Source organism: Phyllopteryx taeniolatus, chromosome 23 (genome assembly GCF_024500385.1).
Source record: "Phyllopteryx taeniolatus isolate TA_2022b chromosome 23, UOR_Ptae_1.2, whole genome shotgun sequence".
In the NCBI taxonomy this organism is placed as follows: Eukaryota; Metazoa; Chordata; class Actinopteri; order Syngnathiformes; family Syngnathidae; genus Phyllopteryx; species Phyllopteryx taeniolatus.
In genome coordinates, this window is record NC_084524.1 from 5,555,434 (window position 1) to 5,569,212 (window position 13,779).

General features: G+C 43.3%; 1 protein-coding gene across 7 annotated transcripts; it reads right to left on the reverse strand.

Annotated features, from left to right (window-relative positions):
• Positions 1-91: 91 nt before the first annotated feature.
• LOC133472939 (protein Dok-7-like) lies at positions 92-13,672 on the reverse strand. 7 transcript variants are annotated; one of them, XM_061764524.1, is made up of 13 exons: positions 13,271-13,435; positions 13,136-13,181; positions 12,390-12,620; positions 10,968-11,168; positions 10,281-10,400; positions 8,273-8,371; positions 7,366-8,051; positions 7,145-7,193; positions 6,288-6,770; positions 5,324-5,412; positions 4,331-4,400; positions 3,405-3,584; positions 92-1,320 (listed from the first exon to the last, which is right to left on the reverse strand). In XM_061764524.1, exons 1-13 carry the CDS (start codon positions 13,322-13,324, stop codon positions 1,184-1,186), a joined length of 2,445 nt encoding a protein of 814 aa, XP_061620508.1. In that variant the 5' UTR covers positions 13,325-13,435; the 3' UTR covers positions 92-1,183. The 7 variants fall into 7 exon arrangements, 5 of the variants coding, with proteins under 5 accessions (XP_061620508.1, XP_061620507.1, XP_061620509.1 ...); XM_061764523.1 differs by having other exon boundaries at positions 6,288-6,773; XM_061764525.1 differs by lacking the exon at positions 8,273-8,371 and having other exon boundaries at positions 6,288-6,773.
• Between the last annotated feature and the right edge of the window lie 107 nt (positions 13,673-13,779).

Here is a 13,779-nt window from a genome sequence, read left to right on the forward strand (position 1 = left end):
TCACCTTAGCACTTTGGATAAAGAATGTGACTTGTTTCTAGGAGAAAGAAAGGAAAAAAAAAAGAATAAAGTGGGTTGCCATTCAAACCTGTACATTTCCTTTTGGACAAGAATGAAAAGTGGCGCAAAAGCGTCTTTGTATCACTCTGAGTCTTTTCTTGTTGTTCTTGAGATGTCTCTCCCGTTTGGCCCGAAACGTTAACGCCTCTTAACTGGCAACAGATCGAGAATGGCCGCCTGTTTAGTGCAATTATGTAACCACCGGCCAGACAACCACAACAACACATTTCACCTGCTGGCCAGAAAGGAGCCGCCGATAGGAGAGAATGCGTCCTACTTGATTGCTTGTCGCTTTGATATTGTGCGAATGCTGAGAGACAAATTTTCACAGTTGATTTTTTGTACAAAGTGGGAATGCTGAGAAACTAGCAGTCGCACCACTGCTGTGGCGACAAGCTGTTTATTGGTGCAACGTTCCGATTTTTTTTTTCTTTTCCTCGTAATATTACGGATTTCATCTTCACCTTATGAGCGCCGACAACGTCGTAATCGAGTTGGGCCGACGCGAGTCCAGTAACCGGCGCGAAGGAGGTCAACGGATGGACTTTATTGGGTTTGGGAAATGCGAGCGAAAGCCTGGAGGCTTTGAGCATTTGCCACCGATTGCTTCTGACGTACAAATCAACCGCTAACGCGTTTGTAGTAAATTTAAACCAAATTGTCTTGTAAGTGGCATCATCTGTGCAAAAACACACACAAAAAAACAAACCAATTGTAAGTTTTTCTTCAGTTATTGTAACATTTTACTTGCATAATTTTGTATCCAGGTGATGTTCACGAGGGTGAAAGATGGAACACGTACAGGAGGAAGCAGCGGTGTCGTTAAAAATCATCATTTTACAAAACAAGTAATGGCAGTCATGTATTTCGCTCATAGATGTGCTGTATTGTACTGTACATGTATGGAGGGGGTTATGTTTAGCAAACCACATCAATATCACAGGAATATGATCTATTTACAGATATTTAAAAGAAAAAACAATTTTAGATTATTTTAAGTAAAAATGATTACATCTGCACTCAGTGTTAGGAATAATAGTACAAACTCTCGACTCCAAATTCTGAAAACAGCAGTACTTGTAAAATGAGGCTTTTTTGCTGTTTGCTTGTCTGGTCCTTGAGGTCAATGCGGCGTCCCCTTCCTTCTCCGCTCCAGAGTATGCAGGCCCTCCTGGCGACCCAGAGCATGCTGGGTACCCACCTTGTGAGCGGTCTCTGTGGCAGTGATGTCAATCTGGGCGTATTTGCTTGAACCCTTCCCTGTCCACGCACAGCACAGAGAGTACTCTCAGGACACAGTACATCATTGTCCTGTAATTTTTTGGGGGGGTAAATTCAACGCTTCCTAGCCTAAAACATGAAAACTGTTAAAACAAAAAACAAAACTGTATGAATTGTATGTTTAAGAGTTTAAAAGATGTTTGGAGTATAGAAAGTGTTTATAAGAGTATGGTTCATGGAGTATGGTCATTGCACTATTATCACTTTAAATTGATTGAAGACTTGGCATGCTAACTGGTACACTTTCATTGCTCAATGACTCTCCACACTTGTGTTTTTTGTGTTCAAAAGGTATATTTTGTCATAGTAGCTGTTTGCTACGATACTAGAGTGGCTCCAACTACCAAATTCCTTGTGTGTCTTGTAACATACTTGGCCAGTAAAGCTGATTCTGATGGTAGAGGTTAATAGGAATGTGGGGAAAATTAGTAAGAGTCTAGGGTGGTTCATACAGCTTAAAAATACAACCCCAATTCCAATGAAGTTGGGATGTTGTGTTAAGCATAAATAGAAACATAATACAATTATTTGCAAATCATATTCAACCTATATTTAATTGAATACACTACAAAGACAATATATTTAATGTTCAAACTGACAAACTTTATTGTTTTCAGCAAATAATCATTAACTTAGAATTTTATGGCTGCAACACGTTCCAAGAAAGCTGGGACAGATGGCAAAAAAGTTGAGGAATGCTCATCAAACACCTGTTTGGAACATCCCACAGGTGAACTGGCTAACTGGGAACAGGTGGGTGTCATGATTGGGTATAAAAGGAGCTTCCCTGAATTGCTCAGATGGGGCGAGGTTCACCTCTTTGTGAACAAGTGCATGAGAAAATAGTCAAACAGTTTAAGGAGAATGTTCCTCAACGTACAATTGCAAGGAATTTGGGGATTTCATCATCTACGGTCCATAATATCAAAACATTCAGAGAATCCGGAGAAATCACTGCATGAAAGCGGCAAGGCTGAAACCTAACATTGAATGCCCGTGACCTTCGATCCCTCAGGCGGCACTGCATCAAAAACCAACATCAATGTGCAAAGGATATCACAATATGGGCTCAGGAACACTTCAGAAAACCAATGTCAGTAAATACAGTTCGGTGCTACTTCCGTAAGTGCAACTTGAAACTCTACTATGCAAAGCAAAAGCCATTTATCAACAACACCCAGAAACAACGCCGGCTTCTCTGGGCCCGAGCTCATCTAAGATGAACTGATGCAAAGTGGAAAAGTGTTCCGTGGTCCGACGAGTCCACTTTTCAAATTGTTTTTGGAAATTGTGGATGCTGAAAGGTACATACAGGTTTTGGAGAAACATATGCTGCCATCCAAGCAACGTCTTTTTCATGGACGCCCCTGCTTATTTCCGCAAGACAATGCCAAACCACAGTCTGCACGTGTTACAACAGTGTGGCTTCGTAGTAAAAGAGTGTGGGTACTAGACTGGCCTGCCTGCAGTCCAGACCTGTCTCCCATTGAAAATGTGTGGCAAAATGTGAAGCGTAAAATACGACAACAGAGACCCTGGACTGTTGAATGGGAAAGAATTCCACCTACAAAGCTTCAACAATTAGTGTCCTCAGTTCCCAAACGTTTATTGAATGTTGATAAAAGAAAAGGTGATGTAACACAGCGGTAAACATCACCCTGTCCCAGCTTTTTTGGAATGTGTTGTAGCCATAAAATTCTAAGTTAATGATTATTTGCTAAAAACAATAAAGTTTATCCGTTTGAACATTGAATATCATGTCTTTGTAGTGTATTCAATTAAATATAGGCTGAAAATGATTTGCAAATCATTGTATTCTGTTTTTATTTATGTTTAACACAACGTCCCAACTTCATTGGAATTGGGGTTGCATAATTAATCAAGAAAGTACATCGCAGAGTTCACCTATTGCGGGGGTGGTCCGGAACCTAACCTCAGCGATTTCCACTTGTAACCCAAGACCTGAGACTGGTCTCGGTATCGATGGGTTTAAGGATTTAGGTTTGGTTTAAGGCAGTGTGCACAGTCTGAAAGGCGGTTAAGGTAGTTTATTCCAGACGCACCTTTACTCTGTCCAGGCCCCAGTACAACAGTTCCCCGGGTGCCAGGTTCCTGCAGTTCTAGCTCCATGTAGTTGAGCTGCTTCTTGGATGTGGGACTCACTGGAATATTGACGTACGTCACGCCGTCGCCGCGAGGCCTTTCGGCGAGTGAAGCCTCCGAGGGGTATGCCAACGGTGCCCCTGCGAGAGAAAACGGCAAGATGGCTCTGTCAAAGTGGCCATCGCATCGTTCCATTTTTATGGATATCTAGGAAGAAAAAATTTGGACGCCCTTTTTTACAATATTCCTAAATCTTTTACAGCTTGGGAATTTTTGGCGACGGATGTTGTTTTAGCCTCTAACCTACCTCTGACTCACAAAAATAAAAAGGAGTATTGTTGCGCAGAGGTGTTCTAACCATGTTACATATGAATTCAAAGGTAGCCATTATCGGCAGCTCTGTAGCAAAGAGCCCAGGGGGACACTCTACGAGAGGCCATTAGACGCCGGCGCAGCCTTTTGGCGATGTCTAAAAGAAGCATTGAAACCTAATTGATCCTTGCAGAAGCGCGGTGATCTGTAATGGCCGTCATTACAGCGAGTGGCTTGTACCCACAGCAAGCATACATCGGCAAAGCGTGGCGAAATGTCAACTGCTTTTGAGGGAAAAGCTGATCTAATGAGAGGCGCTGTTCAGAACTGAATAATAGCAATATCATTGTGTACCGTTTGTAAAATAACACAATGGAACCACTGTTTTGGAACACATTTCCCAATAGGAAATACTCGAAATAGAACTGATCTGTCTCAAAAACGTGTAAAAACAGACAAAATAATTATATAATATTTTAGGACCACATTGAGATCTCAAGTCTAAAATTCCATGCTTTGTGGTTCATTGTGAGTACCATGGTGGATACTCAACATCTAATGTGGTTATCCTTACCTTCCGTCTCTTGGAGCAACTTTTGCGGACCGCAGCCGAGCATCAGTTCGTACTTGCGTTTGTCGTCCACCTGCAAAACAAATATAACGAAATCAGTGCTTCTAAAAAAACGAAAAACTTTATAATGCTGTCACAATCAAATCTTAAAATCAATTTTCCTATTGATTATTGATTGAATAACTGAATATTATCACACCCCCCCCCCCAAAAAAAAAATGATTTTGTTTTTTAAACTAACATGCATTATATTCTCATTTATGAGGATTGACTTCTATCCTTGTTGGCACTGAGTGTATGGTATAAATTCAGTGTACAGAATTTGAGACAACAAGATGCTAAATGCGAAACAGTTAGCAATCGCGATTACCATTTTAGGTCAAAATACGTTAACTACCATTCAGCGCATTCATACATGTTACATGTACATTACACGTATAAAAAGTGTCTTAAAAATCACTTTCAGACGCTCCTCTGTCGTTTTTTTTGGCAAAGTTTACCAGTGGCTCAACATTGCGCCTGGCTGCAATAATTGTCATTGAACTTGTGTTCCTAACATGCAAACGCAAACATGGTTCCTGGCGGAACTTTTTTTTTTTTTGGGTCCTGGCGGAGCTTCAAGCCAGATATTTTGCGGCGACCTATTTTTGAATTAGACCAAGTTATTCGATTTATTTATTTATTTTCCACCAGCCCTAGAATTTTATCAGCATCAAAGGACAGTACGTGCAACTCAGTGCCAATATGAGCCATACTGCTTTACTACTACGACACAATCGCAGCAGCTCACTTAGCGCCAATTCACACCAAAAGTTATCAAGGCAATTTTTTTTTTTTTTAACCCCACCCCACAAGTTAATACGGCATGACACAGAATAGCTGTTTATAGCTGTTAAAATAATAATAATAATGCTTCAAACTCAATTAGTTCCACAGTTGGGGTGTGCGAGCAGTCGATAGCAGAAAAACCGATTAGCGCGTTTTGTTTCGGCCTACCTCTGAGTTTCTCTCTGTTGCTCGGCTCTCCATGATCTCATAAGCAGGATCAGCTTTGCGTCGCTCCTCTCTGCCACTGGGCCTTTTGTCTGGCGAGGGGTGGGGGAGAAAAAAGGACTGAAACCTTAATTTTTCCGCAGCAGTGTGTGATGCACGATTCCTGAAATGAATAAGTATAATACAAAACAGCAGCATACTTTTAGCCTCGCACACACCCGTAGGTTTTCATCATGAGAGGATGAAGGAACATACACAAGCTGCATGCAGGAGTGCATTTTTTCTTTTAATGCATAGTAGTGTTTTAAGTTACAAAAGTAATTAGGTTTTTTTTAATCATCACATTACTAAAGTAAAGAAAAAATGTGATATTTAGAAATAAAAAAGTATCCGAGGGTTTGCTTTGTTTCCAATATGTAGTGTGTTCTATTTTTATTTTATTTTATATGTACTGTTCTACATACAGAGTAGTGATTCATTTAACATAATTTTCACTTTTCAGCTCAGTGCATTTACGTCATTATTCAAGGTTGTCAGCACTTAGTTTATTAAAACAAAGTAACGGCATCAGTGTAGCCCACCAATCACCTCAACAAAGAAGAGGGAAGTGACCGTGTTAATATCTGACGTTGCCCTGTCGATACTGTACCTTGAGAGATAACAATACGATGTATCGCAATCGTGAATTTTCTTTCTCCCCTCCTAGACATCAGTGAAGCCTTCAACATAAAATAGGGCAGGTAGTATCAATCTGATGTTGTTGTATCGGTACAGGACCGTGATTTGTCACTGTCAATGTTAAGCATGAAAGAGACTACTGTAAGCAGTGGATCCAGAGCAAAAGGAAAGTGAAAGAAAAGGCAGGGGTTGGGGCGAAAAAAGTCCAAGACAAAAATCCAAGGCTCGGTCGGAGAGGAGAGAAGAGGGAAAAGACTTCAAGGACGCGGAGGAAAGAAATGCCTCTTACCTTCACTGGTCAGAGACTGACCGTTCATCTCCTTATTTGGACCATCAGTGTGCAGCGCTTCATGAGCAGAGCCTTCTTCGTCTGTCATTTTCTTCAGGTGCAGCCCAGTTAGAAAGGTCTGCATACTGAAGATTCTGCTGTGGCGACGCACTTCGGCGGTGGCGCCCCACGGGTGCGGGCGGCAGTGCGCACCGCGACACTTGGAGCAGTTTTCGTAAATGATATCAGTTATTGGTGCACGGGTGCCGAGTGGCGGTGGGGGTTTGAGGTGTAACGCAGGGCTCATGGCTTCGTACAAGTTATGGCGGTTGGGATTCGATTCCTTGGTTACTCTGGGATAACGCAGGAACTGGGCTAAAAGACTGGCTAGTTTCTCCTGCCCTTTTTTGGGAAGTTGTGACCCCTCACTTGTCCTGTCTGAGCTGTGAGCCGGGGCAACAATGCCGGCATTCCTTCTGCGCGGTGATTTATCAACACTTTGATCTGCTGGATGGGAAATATCACTTGGGGCAAGCGGAAACACATTCTCATCAACAAAGCCTCTTGTCATCATGCAGGAGAAAACACGAGACAGGGTGCAAAAGTAGCTGTACAGTGAACCCTTGCATATTCGTGGTTAGGCATTCACAAATTCACCCATTCATTACTTTTTTGCTCCCTTTGTTGGCATCTGGTTGATGTCAAGGATGTACTGTATGTTAAAGTGAGTCGAGGAGTTTCATTTAGACACAATTACTGCTTTGCCGCCATCTCTAAGCAATTACAAAGCTTCTGGGGGGGCGTCAATTACGGGAATTTTCGGTCCCCATCCCCAACGAATAGTGGGGGTTCACTGTATATCCGGCGATTGCACCTACCTGGTAACGTGGGATTCGCCGCACCACTTGCAGGGTTAAGGGTCGTCCCCTGTTGAAATGATGTGAAACATTAGAGATCACTTTCAGAATCAGAATCATCTTCATTGGCCAAGTATGTAGAAAAATCAAAACGGCCTTCTGAAGACTCGAAAGTGAAGTCCTTTCACTAACTATGGCATGACCTACAGGAGTTTCATGCCAAAAATCAATGAAAACCTCACCTGAAGTCCACCGCATACCGAGCAGATGGTCACTATGGTTTTGGTTGTGCAGGACTCAGGGCTGTCACTAGAGGCTGTCCCCCTTGTTTTTCTGCTGTGTGAGCTTGCTGTGGTTTTGAGGTGACCCTCAGATCCCCCTTTTAAAGCCTTGGTTTCAGGGTCAGGAGAGTCCTTAGCTAAACAAGGGTACTCCTGTACCAGACTCTTGGGAGTATCGTACACATACCTAAGGGAGGTTGGTACTTTGTACTCGTGTCCTGAAACATTGGGGCAAGAACAAGGGGTCAGGTCTTGAGCCAAGTGGGGAGGCAGGCTAAAAACTGACCCAAAGTCATCACCACCGCTAATGTCCAGACTTCCTGTGTATGAGGAGAAACTTCCAGAGTAAGAGGAATGGCTAGCGGTGGCAATACCGCTGTCTAAGGAGCTCTGGCGACCGATTTCCTGTAGCTGCCTAGGGTCTTTGACTCTCGAACCACTCCCGCAGTCCTGGTCGGCCAACTGCTTTTCCACACTCGCCACTTTGGTGCCCACAACGTTGTTGTCCACGGGGTTGCTGCCGGATTCGGTCCAAATGGCTAAACGGCTGGAAACGCTGCCGTCCGATTGGCTAGTGTCTGAGGTGTCTGAGGAACCAGATATGCTCCGGTCGTCGCCCCCAGGGGACGCGCAGTACATGGACGATGCTGCAAACAGGACATGTTTTAAGGGTGTTTAATCTTAAGATCGTATATAATGCAGCATCAGGTTGCAAGCCGCGTAATAACAGCGATAAATCACCAGAGTGAGTGAAGAAAGACCGACAGGCTTAGTTTGTATTGTGATGGACTGTTCAACAGCAGAATCACTGTGGGTGGTACCAACAAAGGAAAGGCAAGGAATGGTCAGGAACAGGAACATGTTGTACCTGTGCTGTTCCGATTGGAGAGCATACTCAGTCGCTTCTCCAGTTCCCGCGTCTCATGGTTCAGCCTCTCCTCAGAATTGGTCTGACTGGTGCTAGGATCTTTCAAAGAGAATGACGACCAGGTGTTAGCTGGCAAGCTACGTTCTTGTTAATGGAAAAGGAAGTCCAGATTCTACCGACTGGACTCTGGGGTTGGAGTAACGCTATATTATTACATGAAAGGTATGAAATTACCTAGTATTACGGAAAACGCTTTTTTTGAGCAACTTCAAACCTTTGCTAACTTACACTGTTACTTTCCAACTACAGTGAACCATCTCAATACAACAACCGCGTGACTCCATCCGTGACTCCAAAGCATATCCAGGAGTTTTCCGCAGATTTCTGTGATATAACGGGGATTTTTTGTGACAGTCAAGTAGCTTGATCCCACACACATGTCAGCGATATAGCAGGGCAGCAGTAGACGAAGCCCAATAAAGCCGAGGAACACTTTCATTTTTCTTTTTCAAACCAGCGCCGGCTGTAATCAATATGCACAACATCGATTGAATTACCACCAAAACTCACCTAGTCTTTGAGGATTAAGGCTTTGAGGCCACATGTGCAAGTAGCATGTCCTTGGAGAGGGTCACACGGTGCGTTTGTGCAACGCGACATGGTTTATTAATAGTACTTTAAGCGTTTAACGGCACTGCGTGACCATGTGAACAACTCTCTTATAGTCTTTTTAGTCTGCAACGTCATTTTTACTTCATTTTTTTTCAATTTTACTTTTGCACAACACACACACACACGTGCTGTTTTTATTTCTTTCCCCAACACGTAGTTTATATTTAGTACAGCGCGATCTAGCGGTTTCGCTAATTTAATTACATAGATTTTTCTAAAAACAGATGTTACTCTTAAAAATTTGAATCGCAAATACAATAAAGGCCCAAATAGGACCCTAGTAACAAATATGAGGCTGCAAATGGAAATGTATTAATGTAAATATATGAATAAAATTACGTCACTGGTCTGTTATGATTAAATTAATTTAGACGAGGGGGCATGCGCTACCCACCAAGAGGACCCTATCGTGAAATGCTGTGGCTCAGGCTACATGGATGCCTCAAGTGATTAGGAGGCTTTGTCTGCTCCGCTTGTGTCAACCCCTCGCTTCTATTTATTCTCCGACGGGAATAGTGTGCGCTTAAGCGGACAGATATGCGAAAATGAAGAATATCCACAAGCCCCCGCAGGTGACCCAAACACATTGACTGTGATGTCGGCAAGAACATTGGCTGTTGGAAATTGGAGAGGTGTTAAAAGTGCACAGAAGGAGAGCGGCGTTAAATGTGGTGTTAAAATACAAATGAGCTGGGTTGGCAGACTTTAAACTTGTGCATTGTAATGGAAATCTACTGGAGCAGACGGCGACATGCGATCACATGATAATGTTGTTGTCTTTAGACTGGGTGAAGCAGCATGTAGTTCCGTGTCCAAGGTTTTTATTTTGTACTCTCTAGTCCCAAGAGTACTAGTAACCAAACATCCAACTTCTTCCAGTTGAAAGCTTTACTCTGGAAGTTTGGCTAACGTTTATACCAACAAACTGATCAGGATTCATGTCAAATGATAGATAAAACACATTTTTTGTGATTTTTACAATTCGACTAGCATCCTGGAGCGGAATGTGTTGGACCTTGGAGCTTCTAACTGCCAACTGAATTTGCTGCTGCAACAAGTTAGCCAACCTCGAGGTTTAGACAGCAACGTCGACTTCAGTCGGGGCTTCGGGCAGCCACTCAAATTGCCACTGAAGATTAGCCAATTATTTTTTAACAAAGCAGCTGTCAGTAATGATTTAGTGACATAAAATCAGTTCCAACCACTGTGGCGTCCCTCTCGCTCATTCTGACAAAAACGGTTGCACTCGAGGAAGGGAGCACACCGAGTAGGGGCTCCAGTGTGTGGGATGTGCCTATTGTCTGCTGGAGCGGCATTTAACACCTCCGCGACTGACCTGGCAGGATGGGCTGCAGGCCGAAGGGGCCCTTGGTAGGGGAGACGCCTCGGACAATGCAGTCAAACAAAAAGCTTATCTGCTCGCTCTCGGAAGATGTGAGCAGGAAAACGCCAGCCCCTGCAGAGTACAGGTGGAAAACTGTTTGGGACAATAACATATTTGGACAGCTTCTGCAACATTTTGACCATTTTCCTACAAATGTAACATGGCACATAACGAGAACAAGCTCAGTTTTTCTTGGAATACTTTCTACAACATTGTGGAGCACCTCTCTCTGACCTCGCTGTGACAACAAACCTGTCACCCATAAAAGGTCCTTGTGTCAACTGTCCCGGAGACCACCCACCCCGTCAAGGCATGGCCCTTCATCATACTCCTGACACTTCCCTGCATGCGCCATAGTCTGCTCCACTCGATTCAAGAAAGTAACTATCTAGTGCAGTATTCATTGCTATTATGAATAAATATTATAATAAAGCTGAAGTGGTCTGCTTGTTGAAACTATGCCTCACCAGAAACATGTATTGCTAAGACAATAAAACAGAGCCAATGAATGACTCATGCCTGTGGGGGTTGTTTTTTTTGTCAGGACTGAATCATTCACTGTAAAACGTTTATGCCAGCAGATGTTCTCCATTGTCCTTAAACCAGAGCAACTAAAACAACTTCTGCAAAGGGACTTACAGTAACCACAGCGTGTTCCTCCCTCAAATACAAATCCATTTGGTACGGGCCCATATCTGCGCAGGTCCGGAAGGTTCCAGTGGCCCACGACGACGGGGGGTGCGTCCCGGACGAGAGCTAGCAAGTTGTTGCACAAGTGGAGGGTCGCTGGTCCGCTTTCTAACTTCGTCCCCGCCAAGACTCCGACGCTGAACCTGTGAACTGGGCCCGACAAAAAAATGAATACAGAAAAAGATTGTCGAAAATAACATAAGCGGCCCAATCAGAGTCATATTATCGTGCAGTCTGGCTTCCATGTGCCAGTTTATACTCCCTCCATCTGGGAATGAGTTTTACTGGAATGGTGTGTGATTTTTGTGAAGTTGTTGTTAGACAGACTGCAAGCACTTTTTCCTGACTTTGATCGCACAATTACGCCAGCGTGACATAAACATCCGTCTCCATTTGTCTGCTTCTTGTCCTTGCTGTGAATATGAGAAAATGTCAAGCTCTTGAATAAAAGGCTTGGCACACCCACCCACAAACAGGCAGGTGACATTTCTGCTGGCCATGACGTAATCCACTCAGTGGCATTAAGCGGTCAACTGCACGCACAAAAGACTGGATGGTCCCCGAATGTAATCATTAGTACCCGCCTTAACATTCACCTGGACTGTTGCCACCAGCTGAGGCGGCCATTCCTATTAGTGGCGCCTATGAGTTTCTTCCTTACGTAACATATACCATTTGTAAATACAACATTCAGTATTGTTTACTCCTGAATTTGATCTGCAAATGTTTCAACTTGTATTAAATCAACAGGTGCACTCTTGTTAACGCTTGAAACCTGATCTACCTGGGTTAGAACCTGCAACTAAGCAACAATTACATTCTTGTCATCTTGGAAACCTTAACCAGAAAGGTCTCATCCTACAACTAATCAGCAGGTGTGCTCTTGCCAACACCCAAAGTTGACCTAGAGAGGTCCAGAGTGACTTACGATTGATGAGCAGTTGTGCTCTTGTTAACGCTGAAACCTGATCTACCAGGGTTAGAACCTGAGGTTTATCAACTGATATGTTCTTGTCAACCTCATCCAGAAAGGTCTGATCCTACAACTAATCGGCAGTTGTGCTCATGCCGACCGCTAAACTTGATCTAGAAAAGTCAAAACTTATAATTAATGAGCAAGTTCGCTCTCATTAACGCTGAAACCTGATCTACCAGTGTAAGAGCCTGCAAATAATCAACTGTTACTTTCTGCTAGTCATGTCTGATCCTACAACTATTCAGCAGGTTAAACATGTAGAAAAGTCTGAAGAAGTAACAATCAGCAGATGCGTTCTTGACGAGTCCTAAAGGTGATCCAGAAAGGGCTGATCCTACGACCAATAAGCAGTTGTGTTTATGTGGACTCCTGAACAAGATCCAGAAAGGTCTCACCTTCTCCAAGGCTGTAGCGCAGACGGACTTCCCACGCCTGCAGAGTCTCCTTGTTGTCGAAACCCAGGAGAGCCGCCTGGGTCAGGCAGATAATTGCCAGCGTGAAGGACGCGCCCTCGCACCACCGACCGCTTTCCAGGCCGCAGATCTCCTCCAGGGTGACGCTGGCGCGCTCCTTGTTCCTGTCGACTTTGTCCGACTTGTCTTTGAAAACCAGCAACACGAGGCAATCTGGAGGCGTCAAAGGCGTGTTGAGTATGTGGAGCACGCAGTCTCGATCAATGTCAATTTACAACTACCGCTGACAGCTGCGATAACACGAACAGGAAAGAGCAGACCAGAGCCAGAGAACGGAGTCGGCCACAATGCGTAACCAGCACGTACATAAATCCAACTAATCGGCTAACAATAATTGACACTCCAAACTACCAAGTTTGAATATAAAATCAGAAAAAAAGTCATAACAATTATTCATGTCGAAAACAGTCCTAATTTTACAAGAAAAAAATGTATCAGTGTGACAAAAACATAACGTTATGAATAACTGCAATTATATGAGAATAGTCGTCATTTTCAAGATTAGTCGTATTATTATGAGAAGCAAAATCGGAACAGATTTTAAAGTAATTCGTAAACAATTTGCAATTTTCCGAGTAAATTATGACACAATTAACAAAGTTTGATCATAAAAATGAAGAATATGGAACATTGTCACACTATTGGTGTTTTTATTTATTTATTTTTACCCGCTACAGGCGATGGCTTTCGAAGAACGATCCACCTAGTTTTCCACTGTGAAAGACAAAACCAAAAAAATAAGTCTCATGTCAATAAAAGTCAGCACCAACTTGAACCCTCCCAAAAATCAAATAAAGCTTTACCTTTTTTCCGTCTTTGAGTCTGGCGTATCCCTCCACGACAACCGAATCGGTCATCTTCAGTCATGGTTCCTGACAGCTGCACAGTTGGCTGCCCCAATGAGGTGGGTCACTTTCAAAATAGCTGCAGCGCCCTCGCTCGCTTGCTAAGCCAACACCCCCCCTCCCCACACACACAGACCCCACCCCGCAGTCCCCGCCTTTGACAACAACAACAACAAGAGCAGCATGGAAAATGGTGCGACCACCCGAAGAAGCGCATACTTCGCATGCCAGTGCATCGTAAAAGCTTTAGCACAACTACCCAAACACTCACCTTGCTGTGCGGAGGTTAAAGTTGAAACTGTTTGAGTTTTGAATTTTAAATGTTAGAATATTACGAGATGGAATTTGTCATTTAACGACAATAATGTAGTATTATATCATATACAAAGACAAATTTCTATCTTTACGATAAAGTTGTGGTATGAGGAAAAACAAGTTGTCATTTTAAGAGTGATGTGGTAAACGTT